General features: G+C 48.5%; 2 protein-coding genes across 3 annotated transcripts in view; one reads left to right on the plus strand and one right to left on the minus strand.

The window, feature by feature from the left end:
• The window catches only part of LOC113449572 (perforin-1-like), a 49,177-nt gene extending 48,666 nt beyond the window's left edge, over positions 1 to 511 (minus strand). The window contains exon 1 of one of the 2 annotated variants that reach the window (XM_087918040.1): positions 248 to 511. In XM_087918040.1, coding sequence (XP_087774166.1) covers positions 248 to 311 — 64 coding nt within the window. In that variant the 5' untranslated portion in view covers positions 312 to 511. The remainder of the gene's footprint in view (positions 1 to 247) is intronic. The other variant, XM_087918045.1, reaches the window with a different exon arrangement.
• A 1,772-nt stretch (positions 512 to 2,283) lies between these two features.
• The window catches only part of LOC113449571 (uncharacterized), a 60,446-nt gene continuing 46,827 nt past the window's right edge, over positions 2,284 to 15,902 (plus strand). The window contains exon 1 of the mRNA XM_087917244.1: positions 2,284 to 2,351. The gene's annotated coding sequence lies outside the window, so the exon portion shown is untranslated. The remainder of the gene's footprint in view (positions 2,352 to 15,902) is intronic.

Consider the following 15,902-nt stretch of genomic DNA (forward strand, 5'->3'; position numbering starts at 1 on the left):
CCCCAAGTCAGGGACCTTTGGGGCCCAGCACCTTTGAGGAGTGGTCCCGGTAGGCAGAATGGCTTATGCAGCTTGGTTTAGGGTGACCCAGAAAACTTGTGTAACTGTCTGTGCAAGAGGCATTTGGGCTCTTCAACTCCGCCTAACCTGTTGTATCAGGAACAGGGCCTGGTTCAGCATGGCTTCCTCTGGACTTTCCTCTGGGAAGGGGTCTGCGTCTTCCCTCTACTCTACATTTCTCACCTACCTGAGTCTGATGGGCTTCTCATTGAGGTCCAGCTCCTCTTGCCATTCGGCCTCACCTCGAGCATGGTGTGGTCTAGTGGGGGAGCTGGCCAAAGCTCCAGTTCCCTCCAGCTCACCCCTGTGGTTGGACACTGGATGCTCAGTTCCCACGGTAGACTGCTGTCTCTGGATTGACAATTAAAGCAGAGCTTGCCTAATATCAGGGCTGCCTCTGTCCATTTCCTAGGAAGGAAAAATCCTTGGCTCCATAGATTTAGAGAAAAGTACTTTTACTGGGAATGAACTGAAAACAAGAAATTCCAGGCAAGTTCTGAAGCAAAGTGCATGAAAACAGCAACTTGAAACAAACTGTACAGCCCAGCCCCCTTGTGGCTAGGCAACTAGAGGCCACTGCATACCAAAGCCAACATAAATGCCCTTGGAGAGAGAAGCGAAATGCAGGCCATAGTTACAAAGCTTCAGTGCAAAAAATCTCCATTGATCTCTCTCCCCTCTTCTATGGCAGCAAGTAGCAGGCTAGCTGACAGGAAGAGTGATTCCAAAGACTTTGGCTTCTGTGCATACAGGAAGTTCTTGACTTATGATCATTCATTTAATGATGGTCCAAAGTTATGACAACCTCGGAAAAAGTGATTTATGAACTGACCTCAAAGTTACGACCAGGGTGGATTTGACTTGATTTAAATCATGATTTAAATCACTAGTAAAAAGGCTTGATTTAAATCAACTCAATTTAAATCATATTTTTTAAAGAACAATTGTCATCTCTGTCCTGCAGCGGCTCCCCGACCCTTTGTTGACGCACTGACAATCCCATTCACTTCAGTGGGATGGCTGGTGATGCAGCAGTGACAGAACAAGGTGAGGGAACATGGCAGGCAGCCAGTGAGTGAATGCCTGCTAACAGGTGCTGCCATGTTGGATATAAAATGATGCTCTTTAATGTAAGGACTCATTCTTGCTGGTGGTTAGAATCTTTAATATTATTATTTGCAAACGAAATGAAGGTTTCCTTGTAGAGCTTGGATTCATTGGATGAGTTTACCAAAAACGTAAATACTGCAGAATATACAGACACCTGCTACATAAATAAGCTCAATTTCATGCTGAATAAACTGAATTCTTAATGTCTCTTAAATAGAAAACTTCTTTAGATGTTTACTGCAAAAGCAGTTTATTAAAATAAATTTGATTTAAAAAAAATCTGATTTAAATAAAAAGAATCTGATTTAAATTAAAAATCCGATTTTTTGATTTTTTTAAAAAAGCATCGTTTTTATCCACTGTGGTTACGATCATTGCACTAGCCTTGAAGTCACGTGATTGCAATTTGGGCATTTGGCAACTGGCTCACTATTACGACTTGTGACAGAATCTTGTAGTCATTGATTGATATTCACTAATCTTCCCATCCAGTTTTTGACATCGATTGGGAAAGCTGGAGTCATTTAATAACTGCAATAAAAATGTTTGTAAAACATTTGATGACTCACTTAATGACTGCCTTGCTTAGTAACCAAAATTCTGAACCCAATTGTGGTCATAAGTCAAGGATTATCTATAATGATAATAAGTTTGCTCATAGTCTCATTTTCTTGATATCTTTTTTTGCGGGGGGGATAATCATTTTTACCTACCCAGCCACAACATCCTGTCACACATCCTGCACATATTCCCCTTGCCAGGAAATACTAAAAATAAATTTATTTAAACCTGATCACTTATTTTGTGGATGCTGTCCTCATCCCATTTGCTTATCACTCTGCAAATACATTTCAGCTTCAGATTTTTGAAAGCATGCCAGTTTAAAGGGTTTTGAGAAAGTCCGGGGCATGCAAAGATATTTTCCCCTTTATTTATTCATTTTGGGGACCTCCTGCTTTACTCAGGCACATCCCGATAAAAAAGAGCAAAAAGAAAAGAAAACTCTCACAACTAGCCTGAAATCCAAGCCCTTGTAGAAGAATAGAAAGTGAAAGAGCTTCACAGCTGAAACAAATCTTCAGGAACCGAGTTGCTTGATTCTATCAATCACCACTCAGGGTCAAGGGCTTGTGTTTTAGAGTAGACTAAACTCGAGGGAGACACAGAAGCTGGATGAAAACGTGAGTTGAATTCTTTACTAGAAAAAATAAGTTATACTTAGCAGAAGTACTTCTGTTTATTCCCGATGTCAAGTGTTTCTGCTTTGAATGTTTGAAAGTCAGACTTAAGAACTTAATTGGGAAAACATCCCACCACCATAGGCTCTAGATCCTAGGAAAAGTTTAATTTGTTGACTTTATGAATGTGACAGGATGATGTGGCTTGGCTGGTAAAAATGATATCTCTGTTCTCCCCTCCCCCCCCCCCAAAAAAGAATAAAAAAATAGGCTGGGTTTGCACAACAGCCCTAACCCTAAATTAGCCAAACCTATTTTAACAAAAGATGTGCAAACTCCACCCATGTGGCAATGAAGGAAATTATGGTTCTCAGTCAACTATGGGATCTGTCTTATCAAGTGAAGATTGTTTGAATGGGAAATGGGGGGGGGGGGTGAGATTTTATAATATTAGAGAATGGCCATTGCCACATGGGGCTACAGACACCCCTAATGAGATTTCTAAAAGTTGCATGGTCTTATTACATCCACATTTGCTGAGCTCTGAAGAATATCAAGGTTTAACAAAGGTAGTAATACCCAGGCTAAATCTGACATGTTTGTGTTACCTGCTTAACCATAAGATAACTAGATTAAGTTTATACAACATGCTCACTAAAAATGCAGCTGGCTGATTTGTAGATTAGGTTAAGATTTGAAGTGAATTTGAGGACTGGGTTAAAGTTTGAGGCGAACTCATTGTCTGATGTTTTGGGCAATGTAAGGGCAGAGATATCAATAGCAGTTAGACTTATATAAGACTACCCAGTACTTTCTTTACAACCCTATCTAAGCAGTTTGCAGAGTCAGCATATTGCCCCCATCGATTTGACTCCTCATTGGCCACTTGAAGGATGGACAACCTTGAGACTGGTGGTGTTATGTTCTGAGAACCCTAGGAGTTCTCACTCAGGTCCATTCACTTTGCGGGGGCGTTCTTCCCCTTCACTCATTGGTTGGTTCTCCCCAGCAGCCAGCTATAAAAGCAGGCTGCAGGGTCCAACCAGTTGCTGATCGCTGCGAGCCAGTTCCCGGCTTGGCAAGCACGGTCAGCCGTTTATTGTTATAATAAAGTATTGTTGCACTCATGCTCTGGTTCAGCCTCTCCTTTCCCAAACTTAACACTGGCGACGAGGATGGGATGGCTACCAGAAGCACCATGCAACCGCTGAGTCACTAGCCACCGATCCGCAGCCAGAGAAGAGCGATCGGCCGGCGATAAAACAACGCTGATCCGCAGCCAGATAAAGCGGTCAGCAAGCAAAAAGCGACGCTGATCCGCTGACAGAGAAAGCGGTCAGCAAGCACTAAGAAGCAACGCTGATCCGCAGCCAGAGAGAGCGGTCAGAATCGAAAGTTAGAAGCGTCTGTAGCCGCTTGTTAGCCCAGCTACAGGAAAAGTGAAGCGCTGCGAGCCGCAGCCGCTCGTTTTTAGGCGCGAAATTCAAGCGGCTGTCATTTGAATTTCAAACCTAAAAGGTACAGCGCGGTGCTGTAGTCAAGTCACTGACGCCCACACAGGCGCGAATTCAAACGCTGCCAACGGCTGATAGCCAAACCGTGTGCTAGCCCAGAGAGAGAGAGAGGATTGCGAAAAGCCTCTCCAGAGCTGAAATCACTTGCCTGCCACAGGCACTAGAACCTTTGCCACTGCCCCAGAGATTTTGTCCACAGGTTGTTCCACGGTCCCATCACCATGAATTCCAATCCAGTCTTCCCAGCGTTCAAACCGGATGAGGAGAAGTGGGAATCATACAAGAACCGCTTCAACCATTATATCGATGCAATCGGGCTGGCTGATGCTGGGGAGCATCGGAAAAAATCGTATTTCCTGATCTACTGTGGAGCCATCGTTTTCGATACTGCCACAGCCCTCGTGGCTCCACGTGAGTTGAAAAACGTTCCTTGGTCTGAACTACTTGAAATCCTCACTAACCACTATTCTCCCAGGCCCTCACAGATTGCCAGGAGATTCACCTTCCGTATGAGGAAGCAATCGGACAAGGAGACCATCAATCAGTACATGGCCGCCCTCAGAACAGCAGCACTGCATTGTGGGTTTGGAACTTACCTGGAGGACATGCTCCTTGATCAACTAGTCTGCGGGGTCAAGGACCTCCACCTTCAGAGGCGCCTTCTCGCTAAAAAGGACCTCAACTTAGCACAAGCCGTCGAGGAGGCCTTGGCAGCAGAACTGGCAGCGCACTCAGCCACCGAAATCCATGGCCCGACTGCAAAGCTAACGACAGTTCCAGTCCACTCCGAGGAGGTGGTAGCAGAGGAAGCCCCTAGTGATGAAAATGATGTCCACCGCCTCTCCAACGCCAGACGGCCGCAGGTAGGAGCCAAACAAGAAAACATCGGTCCGCCCAAGCACATCACCCTGTGCCTAGCCTGTGGTGGATCTCATCTGAGGGCCACCTGCAAGTTCAAAGGAGCCACCTGCAATAACTGCCATAAAGGGGCACATCGCGAGAGTCTGCCAAGCCCCTCAAAACTCAGCACAAAGGCACCCCCCTTCTCACACTCTGGACCGCAGAGGCAAGTATTGAACTGTCGCACTCACCACCATGCCAAGCACACTTGCCACACTGTTAGTAAAATCTCTCTCTCCGTTTACTTAGAAGGTAAACCGTGCCGCATGGAGGTTGACACAGGGTCAGCGCTCTCAATTATCTCGTGGAACACCCTCAAGAGGCTCCAGCCCAGCCTATCAACTAGCCGGCTCCAGAAGTGCCAGTTTAGCCTGAAGGACTACCAGGGGAGGACCATTCCTGTAATCGGCAGAGGCAAGTTCCTTGTCAATTTTAGAGCTTTTAAAGGTCACCTACCTCTAGTGGTAGTTAACGGCAATCTCCCTACTTTATTGGGGCTCGATTGGTTTCCCCATCTCGGCCTAGGGCTAACAGGAGTCCATGCTGTCTCAACCTCTGACACTGACTCCTTATTCGCTGATTACTCAGATGTATTCAGCGATGAGCTGGGATGTTATAACGGTACCCCTATCTCATTCTCAGTCGACCCCAGGCAGTCCCAATCAGACTAAAACCGCGGAGGGTCCCATTCGCTATTCGGCCAAAACTAGATGCGGAATTGGATAAACTGTTAAAACAAGGGGTCATTGAGCCAACAGATTTCGCCAAATGGGAGGCGCCCATTGTCACACCCCTCAAAAAGACGGTAGCCTGAGAATTTGCTCGGACTACAAGACCACAATCAATAAGTTTCTACAAGTCAGCGCTTACCCAGTGCCCGTCATTCAGCATTTATTACACACTTTTGAACCCGGCAGCATTTTGCCAAATTGGACATGTCTCAAGCGTATCAACAGTTCCCTGTTGACAACCAAACAGCGGAACTCCAGACCATTGTCACTCACAGGGTGCTTTCCGATGCAAGCGTCTCCAATTTGGCGTAAGTGTTGCCCCAGGTATTTTCAATCCCTCATGGGCCGGATTTTGCAGGGCCTCCCTGGTGTAGTACCCTACTTGACGACATCTTAGTCTCAGCCAGGGACAGACCCCAACTCTTCCAGAGAGTCAGAGCAGTGTTAGAGAGGTTCAGACAGCATGGCCTCAAATTGAAAAAAAGAAAAATGCGCCATTGCCACTAGACAGGTGGACTTTCTGGGTTATAAAATTGACGCCTCAGGCATTCACCCCTGGAGTCCAAGGTTAAGGCAATTCACGAGGCACCCACTCCAACCTCCAAAACTGAACTACAGGCCTTCTTGGGGCTATTGAACTTTTACGCCTCCTTCTTGCCCCATAAAGCATCAGTAGCTGAACCTCTACACAGATTACTGGATAAAAAATCACCTTGGCACTGGGGGCACAAAGAAGACGCTGCTTTTCACGCCGTCAAATCACTACTCACGTCAGAGGCGGTACTTATTCAATTCGACCCCAACCTTCCATTAGTGCTGGCAGCAGACGCATCTCCCTTTGGAATCGGGGCAGTATTAAGTCACAGGCTTCCCAATGGCGCCGAGGCTCCCATTGCTTTTTCTCCAGGACGCTCTCTACAACAGGCGCAATTACAGCCAGATCGATAAGGAAGCTCTAGCAGCTGTTGCAGCAGTGAAAAATTTCACGAGTTTCTCTTTGGCCATTTTTCGAGCTGGTCACGGACCACAAGCCCCTCCTGGGTCTACTAGCTGGGGACAAACAGACCCCTCAGGTCCTTTCTCCTAGAATGACGAGATGGACCCTCTTCCTTGCAGCCTACTCCTACAGACTCATACACCGCCCAGGTAAAACATTGTCCCACGCTGGCGCTCTCAGCCGCTGTCCCTTGCCGGCTCCAGCTGAAGACCCTGCTCCAGTCCACGCTATTTTTGAGGTCACCCAACTGGACCTCCCCATCACTGCCCTTGACATTGCTGCTAAAACCAAGGCAGACAAAACGCTCGCCCAGGTGCTCGACTGGGTGAGGAGGGGGTGGCCGGGTTGTAATGTTGAAAACAAATTCACACCTTTCAAGACCCGCATGCAGGAATTGTCCAGTTTGCAGGGCTGTCTACTGTGGGGCACTCGGTGGTCATCCCGACCTCACTGCGTACCCGAGTTCTGGAGCGTTGCACGAGGGACACCCTGGCATCGTTAGAATGAAGGCATTAGCACGCAGCTACGTATGGTGGCCGGGCCTCAACGAGGACGTCGTCAGATGGGTAAGTTCCTGCAACATTTGCCAGGAATCCCGTCCTGCTCCTCCTATTGCCACCCCTACTAAATGGGAGAGCGCCAGCGCTCCGTGGTCCAGAATTCACATCGACCTGGCCGGCCCTTTGCATGGGAAAATGTTCCTAGTAGTCGTGGACTCCTATTCTAAATGGATTGACGTAGCACAGCTATCCACGACCACCACACAAGCAATTACCAAAGTATTAACTCGCCTGTTTGTAACACACGGGCTACCCGACTCCATTGTCTCCGACAATGGCCCACAGTTCGCATCAACCGAGTTCAGCCGTTTCGCTGCCAACCTGGGTATCCGCCACATTTTCACAGCCCCATTTCATCCTGCCAGTAACGGATTGGCTGAAAGGGCCGTCAGGACCACTAAAGAAGCCCTGGCGAGGTTCAGCAGGGATGATTGGCACCACAAACTCGCGCGTTTCCTGATGAGCCAGCACTCGACTCCATGTTCAGTCACCAATAAGTCCCCAGCTGAGCTCCTGATGGGCAGGCGCCTGAGGACTGTATTGGACAGACTGCACCCACAATACTGCCCTGACTCTCCCCTCGCTTCCACATCGGGGGTTAGACATTTTATCTTACAGGAGCCAGTATTCGCGAGGAACTTCGCTGGAGACCCCCTGTGGATCCCGGGCGAGATCGTGGCCATCACCGGACCCAGGTCGTATCGAGTCAGACTGGAGGACGGTCGTGTCTGGAGAAGGCACCTGGACCAGCTGCGTAGGCGTCTCGGCACCCTCGCTAGCAGGGACCCAGAATTACAAAATGAAGGGAGGCCTCAACATCAACCCCACATCCACATCCTTCCCGGCGACCAGTTTACACCAGCAGCCATTCCAGAAAGCCCGAACACGGACAGCGGCGCCCAGATGGCTGACCAGTCCGATCCAGTCTACGGGAGCACGTCCCCAGTGACCAACCCTACGAGTCTCGGACCTGCCCGAACCGAGGGGCACGTTGGTGACACTTTACCAGCTCTGCCTTCCCAGGCAGACCCTAAACGGACAGACAGCGTTCCAGAGCTGCGCCGTTCCGGGCGCCAGCATAAACCTCCTGCCTACCTCAAAGACTATGCGTGTTCGCATCTGGGGGAAGGGTGTTATGTTCTGAGAACCCTAGGAGTTCTCACTCAGGTCCATTCACTTTGGGGCGTTCTTCCCCTTCACTCATTGGTTGGTTCTCCCCAGCAGCCAGCTATAAAAGCAGGCTGTGGGGTCCAACCAGTTGCTGATCGCTGCAAGCCAGTTCCCGGCTTGGCAAGCACGGTCAGCCCTTTATTGTTATAATAAAGTATTGTTGCACTCATGCTCTGGTTCAGCCTCTCCTTTCCCAAACTTAACAGGTGGGATTTGATTTGCCAAATTGCAGGCAGCTGACAGTAGAAATAGCCTACAGTACTGCATTATAACCGCTGCACCACTGTGCCTCCAATCAGGTTTTATCTAGCTGTGGGTTACTTCAAAGAAACTTTGGTTGGGAACCTTGGATTGGAAGATAAGTGGAAGGGAAGATATACCACATACTTTTTGTTATGTCCCCGGGACTGACACAAGTTCCCTATCAGGTCCGTTCATCCTGCGGGGGCGTTAGCAGCCCCCATTGGCTGGCTCCCTTCGACAGCCGGCTATAAAAGCCGGCTGCTAGGTCGAGCCAGCCACTGTTCGCCGGAAGGTCTGTGTTAGCATGCAGACACGACAGCCCCCTTTATTCCCTGAATAAAGCGTGTTATTTGATATGCTCTGGTGTGGCCTCCCCTTTGTTCCCGAGATAGAACATTGGCGACGAGGATGGGATCTGGCCAACCAGCAGCAGATATCAAAAAGAGCTGAGACACACACCAAAACGCTGAACCGTAGCCGCGCCGTTGAGAGCTCGGTCAGTCGGAAATTGCGGAAGTGAAAGTAGAGCGTGTAGCCGCTCAGTAAAAAAGCTACATGAGAAAGTAGGGCACTGAGAACCTCAGCCGCCCAGCATTTGAGCACAGAATTCAACCGCTGCTGTTCGGATTCTGTTGTTAGCGAAGCTTCGGCGCTGCGCTCACAGCCGCCAGAACACGTTAGGCGCGCGATTTGAATAGCTGTCAGCACGACGCTACAGCTATAGCTGCCTACGCCCTTGTAAGGGCGCGAAATTCAAACTGAAGTCAGTAACGGCGCTACAGCCATAGCCGCCATAACCACATAGAGCGTGAACCCAGAGAGATTCGCTAAGAGCTGAAGCAGCACTGCGAGCTGCAGCTGCCACACTTATCAGGGCCTTGTATTCCCAGAGAGATTGGTCAGTCTACCAACAGACTGAACACCCAATATGAATTCAAATCCGGCGTTTCCACCATTTAAGCCAGATGAAGACAAGTGGGACTCTTACAGAAACCGCTTCAATCACTACATTGATGCCATCGGTCTGGCCGATGCTACAGAGAACAGGAAGAAGTCGTACTTCCTGAGTTACTGCGGGGCTGCAGTATTCGATACCGCCACAGCGCTATTCGCCCCAAGAGAATTAAAGAGCGTCCCTTGGTCCGAGCTGTTGGAGACACTCTCCAACCATTATTCCCCAAAGCCATCGCAGATAGCGAGACGTTTTGCCTTTCGTATGAGGAAGCAAGCAGATGGGGAATCTATCAATCAGTATATGGCCGCCCTGAGAACCGCAGCTCTCCACTGCGAATTTAAAAATTACCTAGACGACATGCTTCTTGATCAGCTCGTCTGTGGAGTCAGAGATGTAAGATTACAGAGGCGCTTGCTGGCCAGAAAAGATCTCAACCTCACCCAGGCGATCGAAGAAGCCTTGGCCGCAGAACTAGCAACCCAGTCGGCCGCTGAAATACAAGGAAGCGCAGCCGAACCCAGTCCGGTCACTGTTCATTCCGAAGAAACGGTGAGCGAAGAAGACCCCACCGAACACTTAGAAGTCCATCGCCTCAAACCCTTCAAGCAGCCACAGGTAGGAGCTAGACCTAAAAACGGCAACGCGCCTAAACACATCCTGTTGTGCCTCTCCTGCGGGGGGTCCCATGCCAGAACGACTTGCAGGTTCAGGAACGCCACCTGCAACAATTGCGATAAGAAGGGCCACATCGCCAGAGCCTGCCAGGCAACGCACGCGGCCCCACAAAAGTCAGCGTCCTCTTACTCCCCTCCGGGGCCACCCAGGCAAGTAGAAAATTGTTATACGTGCTACCAAGCTAACCACACTTTTCTGACACCTAATAAAATTAAACTCTCTATTCATTTAGAAGGTAAACCCTGCCTTATGGAAGTCGATACCGGGTCAGCGCTCTCGATCATCTCATGGAGCACACTTAAGAAAATTCGACCCAGCCTGTCAAAAAAGCAACTCCAGAAGAGTCGTCTCACTTTGAGGAATTATCAAGGGAAGAATATTCCAGTACTCGGAACAGGCAAGTTCCTCGTTAGATTCAAATCCTTTAAAGGCCATCTGCCTTTAGTGGTGGTAGATGGTGCCCTCCCTAGCCTTTTGGGGTTGGATTGGTTTCCCTATCTCGGCCTTAGCTTAACGGGAGTACATGCTGTCTCACCTTCCGATATCGACTCACTATTTTCAGACTATGCTGATGTGTTCAGCAATGAATTGGGTTGTTATAACGGTACGCCCATTTCCTTTTCGGTGGACCCCCAAGCAGTTCCCGTCCATTTAAAACCGCATAGAGTAGCATTTGCTCTGCGCTCTAAGCTGGATGCAGAACTGGACAAATTGCTTAAACAAGGGGTGATCGAGCCCACAGATTTTGCTAAATGGGAGACCCCAATTGTCACACCCTAAAAAAGATGGCAGTATAAGAATGTGTTCTGACTATAAGACCACAATTAACCGCTATCTACAGACTAGCGCGTACCCAGTTCCAGTAATCCAACACTTACTACACACATTTGAGCCGGGAACCATATTCGCCAAATTGGATATGTCACAGGCTTATCAGCAATTTCCTGTGGATAACCAAACGGCCGAATTACAAACTATTGTCACCCACAGAGGGGCATTTCGATGCAAGCGCCTCCAATTTGGCGTTAGCGTCGCCCCAGGCATCTTCCAGTCATTAATGGAACGGATACTGCAAGGCCTCCCTGGTGTAGTTCCGTACTTTGATGACATTTTGGTTTCAGCCAGGGACAGATCCCAACTCTTCCTCAGAGTCAGAGCGGTATTGGATAGGTTCAGGCAGCATGGCCTCAAACTAAAAAGGGAGAAGTGTGCCATCGCCACTAAGCAGGTGGACTTTCTTGGGTATAAAATAGATGCCTCTGGCATCCACCCGGTAGAGTCTAAAGTCAAAGCCATTCACGAGGCACCCACTCCTTCTTCCAAGTCAGAACTACAAGCTTTTCTGGGTTTGCTAAACTTCTATGCGTCGTTCCTACCCCACAAAGCGTCAGTAGCTGAACCGTTGCATAGACTTTTAGACAAAAACATTCCTTGGCATTGGGGACCCAAAGAGGAATACGCCTTTAAGGCAGTTAAATTGCTACTCACTTCGGACGCTGTCCTAATACAATTCGACCAGTGCCTTCCTCTAGTCTTAGCTGCAGATGCCTCACCTTTCGGGATTGGAGCTGTCTTAAGCCACAGACTTCCCAACGGCTCCGAAGCGCCAATCGCATTCTTTTCTAGAACCCTTTCAACAACCGAGCGTAATTATAGCCAAATTGACAAAGAGGCCCTAGCCACCGTTGCTGCGGTCAAAAAATTCCATGAATTCCTTTTCGGTCACAACTTCGAACTTGTCACTGATCACAAACCACTGTTGGGGCTCCTCTCAGGAGAAAAACAAACACCGCAAGTCTTATCTCCCAGGATGACTAGGTGGACCTTATTCCTGGCGGCTTACTCGTACAAACTGGTTCACCGCCCAGGAAAAAACCTCAGCCACGCCGATGCCCTCAGCCGCTGCCCATTGCCAGCACCCGTGGAGGACCCGGCCCCGGTCCATGCCATTTTCGACGCCAGTGAGTTCAACATCCCAGTCACCGCTGGCGACATCGCTCTCCATTCCAAAAAAGACAAACTTATCGCCCAGGTCCTGGACTGGGTACGGAGGGGGTGGCCGGGCAGTAATCTCTCAACTGAATTCTCACCGTTTAAAACCCGCCAGCAAGAACTTTCCAGTTTACAGGGCTGCCTGTTGTGGGGGACCAGAGTTGTCATTCCAAAACCGCTGCGCACACCCGTCCTGAAGGTGTTACACGAGGGGCATCCTGGCATCGTTCGGATGAAAGCATTGGCTCGGAGTTACGTCTGGTGGCCGGGCATGGACGATGAGATCACGCAATGGGTAAGCTCCTGCCGCCCCTGTCAAGAATCCAGGCCAGCGCCACCGATCACCACCCCAACCAAATGGGAAAGTGCCAACGCACCGTGGTCGCGGTTGCACATTGACTTGGCCGGGCCCTTCCACGGCAAGACCTTCCTGGTGGTCGTGGATTCGTTCTCCAAATGGATCGATGTGGCCCTCTTACTCACAACCACCACCCGAGCAATTGCCCAGCCTATTTGTTACACACGGTCTGCCTGACACCATAGTCTCAGACAATGGGCCCCAATTTACATCCACAGAATTCAGCCGGTATGTCGCCAACCTGGGCATCCGGCATATCCTAACGGCCCCCTTTCATCCCGCTAGCAATGGGTTGGCAGAGAGAGCCGTTAGGTCAGCAAAAGAGGCGTTGGTGAGATTCACTCAAGACAACTGGCACTCCAGACTCTCTCGTTTTCTTTTAAGCCAACATTCGACCCCATGTACTGTCACAAACAAGTCTCCAGCCGAGTTACTGATGGGCAGATGCCTAAGGACAGTGCTAGATAGACTGCATCCCCACTATTGCCCTGACACACCTATTGGTTCTAACACTAGGGTCAGGAGTTTTGTATTACAGGACCAAGTGTTTGTCAGGAACTACGCAGGCGATCCACTGTGGGTACCCGGGAAGATCGTGGCCATCACCGGCCCAAGGTCATACCGCATCCAGTTGGAGGACGGGCGTATCTGGCGGAGGCATCTGGACCAGATAAGAAGTCGCCAGGGCGAACATGCCAATGCTGACCCAGGGGCTCCAGTGACTCTCCAATCGCCGCACACGAATCCTAGCTGAAACCTCCAGGGTGACCAGTCTCCACCAGCCGAGTCGAGGGAACGGACGGTAGACCGGGACTGTCCTACAGAGTCGCCAGCCATACCAACCAACGACACCACCGGGTTGCGTGACAATGACAATTTAACAATCCAACCCGAGGACTGTGACCACTTCCAGACTCCAACACCAGATCGATCCTGTCGCCCGACAAAGCCAGTTCCTGATTCCCAGAACTCTATGCCACTTGGTGTATCACCAGAATTGCGCCGGTCAGGGCACTCGCACAAACCACCCGCTTACTTAAAGGACTATTCGTGTTCGTATCTGGGGGGAAGGGGTGTTATGTCCCCGGGACTGACACAAGTTCCCTATCAGGTCCGTTCATCCTGCGGGGGCGTTAGCAGCCCCCATTGGCTGGCTCCCTTCGACAGCCGGCTATAAAAGCCGGCTGCTAGGTCGAGCCAGCCGCTGTTCGCTAGAAGGTCTGTGTTAGCATGCAGACGCGACAGCCCCCTTTATTCCCTGAATAAAGCGTGTTATTTGATATGCTCTGGTGTGGCCTCCCCTTTGTTCCCGAGATAGAACACTTTTATTAAACTATCATCATTACCTCTCCATTCTTGGGTTGAAACACCCCAGATGTGGAGTAAATAATGACAAAAAAAGGCAAATCTGAGGTTTCAATATATGCAAAATTAAATATACAGTCCCCTTATCATAACCCTCTGGTATTATACCCAACAAAAATATTTCTGGCTTCAAAAAAACTATAGGTTGCTTAATCATCTTTTCCAACCATGTATGTATAATTATCCAATATTTTCCTCCTTTTGTACAAGTCCACCACATATGATAATAAGTGCCTGGAGTTTGATAACACTTCCAGCATTTGGTGGACATGTTGCTAAACATTTTTGCTAATCTTGCTGGTGGCAAGTGCCATCTATAAAACATTTTGTAGAGGTTTTCCTTATATGCAGTAGCCATTGTCAGTTTATAGTTCCTGTCCCAAAGTTTTTACCATTTATCTAATTCTATAGTATAACCAAAATTTTATGCCCATACAATCATTGTTTCTTTTACTTGCTCCTCTTCCATTTTATAAATTTAATAAATAGTTATGTATTTTTAAATCAGATTTTGATCTGTCCCTAATAATACCTTATCAGGTGTTGTTGGTTCTTTATAGAAACCCCTATTTTTGCATCTTTCTCATATCTTCAAAAATGTTTATGAATACAAATAAAACATACAAAATAAAATTCAGACACTTGGTGATAGCTTCATATTTATGATGGTTGCAGTGTCCCAGGGTCATGGTATCTCCTTTTGTGAGCTTCTTACAAGTCAGTGGGGGAAGCCAGATTAATTTAACAACCAGGTTATTAACAATTGCAAAGATTGGCAAGAAAAGCCATGTCTCACTTAGCAACAAAAATGTATGTTTATAGCCTTCCTTCCTTCTTTCCTTCCTTCCTTCTTCCCTCCCCCTCCCTCCTTCCTTCTTTCCTTCCCTCCCTCCTCCCTTCCTCCCTCTCTCCCTCCCCTCCTCCCTTCCTCCCTTCCTTCCCCTCCCTTTCCTCCCTCCCTCCCTCCCTCCCTCCTCCCTTCCTTCCTTCCTTCCTTCCTTCCTCCCTCCCTCCCTCCCTCCCTCCCTCCCTCTTCCTTTCCTTCCTTCCTCTCTCCCTTCTTCCTTCTTTCCTTCCCTCCTCTCTCCCTCCATCCATCCATCCATGGTGGCACAGTGATTAGAATGTGGGCTACTTGTGCAGATTGCCAGCTGCCAGCAGTTTGGCAGTTCATTTCTCAAAGTTGACTCAGGTTTACACACACCCATTGTAGACAAAATGAGGACCCAGATTGTTGGGGGCAACAGGCTGACACTGCAAAGCATTTAGAGAGGGCTGTAAAGCACTGTGAACTGGTATATAAGTCTACTTGCTATTGCTATTGCTTTTCCTTCCTTCCTTCCTTCCTTCCTTCCTTCCTTCCTTCCTTCCTTCCTTCCTTCCTTCCTTCCTTCCTTCCTTCCTTCCTTCCTTCCTTTTCCTCCCTCCCTTCCTCCCCTGCCTTTCATTCAAGGATTGAAGATGGCATGTAGGGTGCTTGCTCCTCTGATTTTTCTCTGTGTGGTACTAATGACTTCATAGCTTGGAGTAAAAGAAGAATGATGGTGCAAACAGTTTGCTGTTTATAGGTTAGCTGGTTTATGTCAGGCCAGTTGACTACTGTATTTCCCCCAAAATAAGAGGTGAACCGCTGTTGTCTAATGTTTTGGGTAACATAAGGGCAGAAACAGCAATAATACCTAGACTTATAGACTACTATCCAGTGCTTTCTTTACAACCTTCTCTAAGTGGTTTACAGAGTCAGCATCTTGCCCCCATCTATTTGGCTCCTCATTGGCCACCTGAAGGATGGAAGGCTGAGTCAACCTTGAGCCTGGTGGGATTTGATTTGCCAAATTACAGGCAGCTGACAGTAGAAATAGCCTACAGTACTGCATTCTAACCACTGCACCGCTGTGCCTCAGATCAGTTTTTATCTAGCTGTGGGTTACTTCAAAGAAACTTTTGGTTGGGAACCTTGGAGGTGAAGGTAAGTGGAAGGGAAGATATACCACATACTTTTACTAACTTATAATCATTACCTCTCCATTCTTGGGTTTGGAACACCCCAGATGTGGAGTAATTAATGACAAAAAAAGGCAAATCTGAGGTTCT

Source organism: Pseudonaja textilis, chromosome Z (genome assembly GCF_049901715.1).
Source record: "Pseudonaja textilis isolate UNSWEBS1 chromosome Z, rPseTex1.2, whole genome shotgun sequence".
Lineage (NCBI taxonomy): Eukaryota > Metazoa > Chordata > Lepidosauria > Squamata > Elapidae > Pseudonaja > Pseudonaja textilis.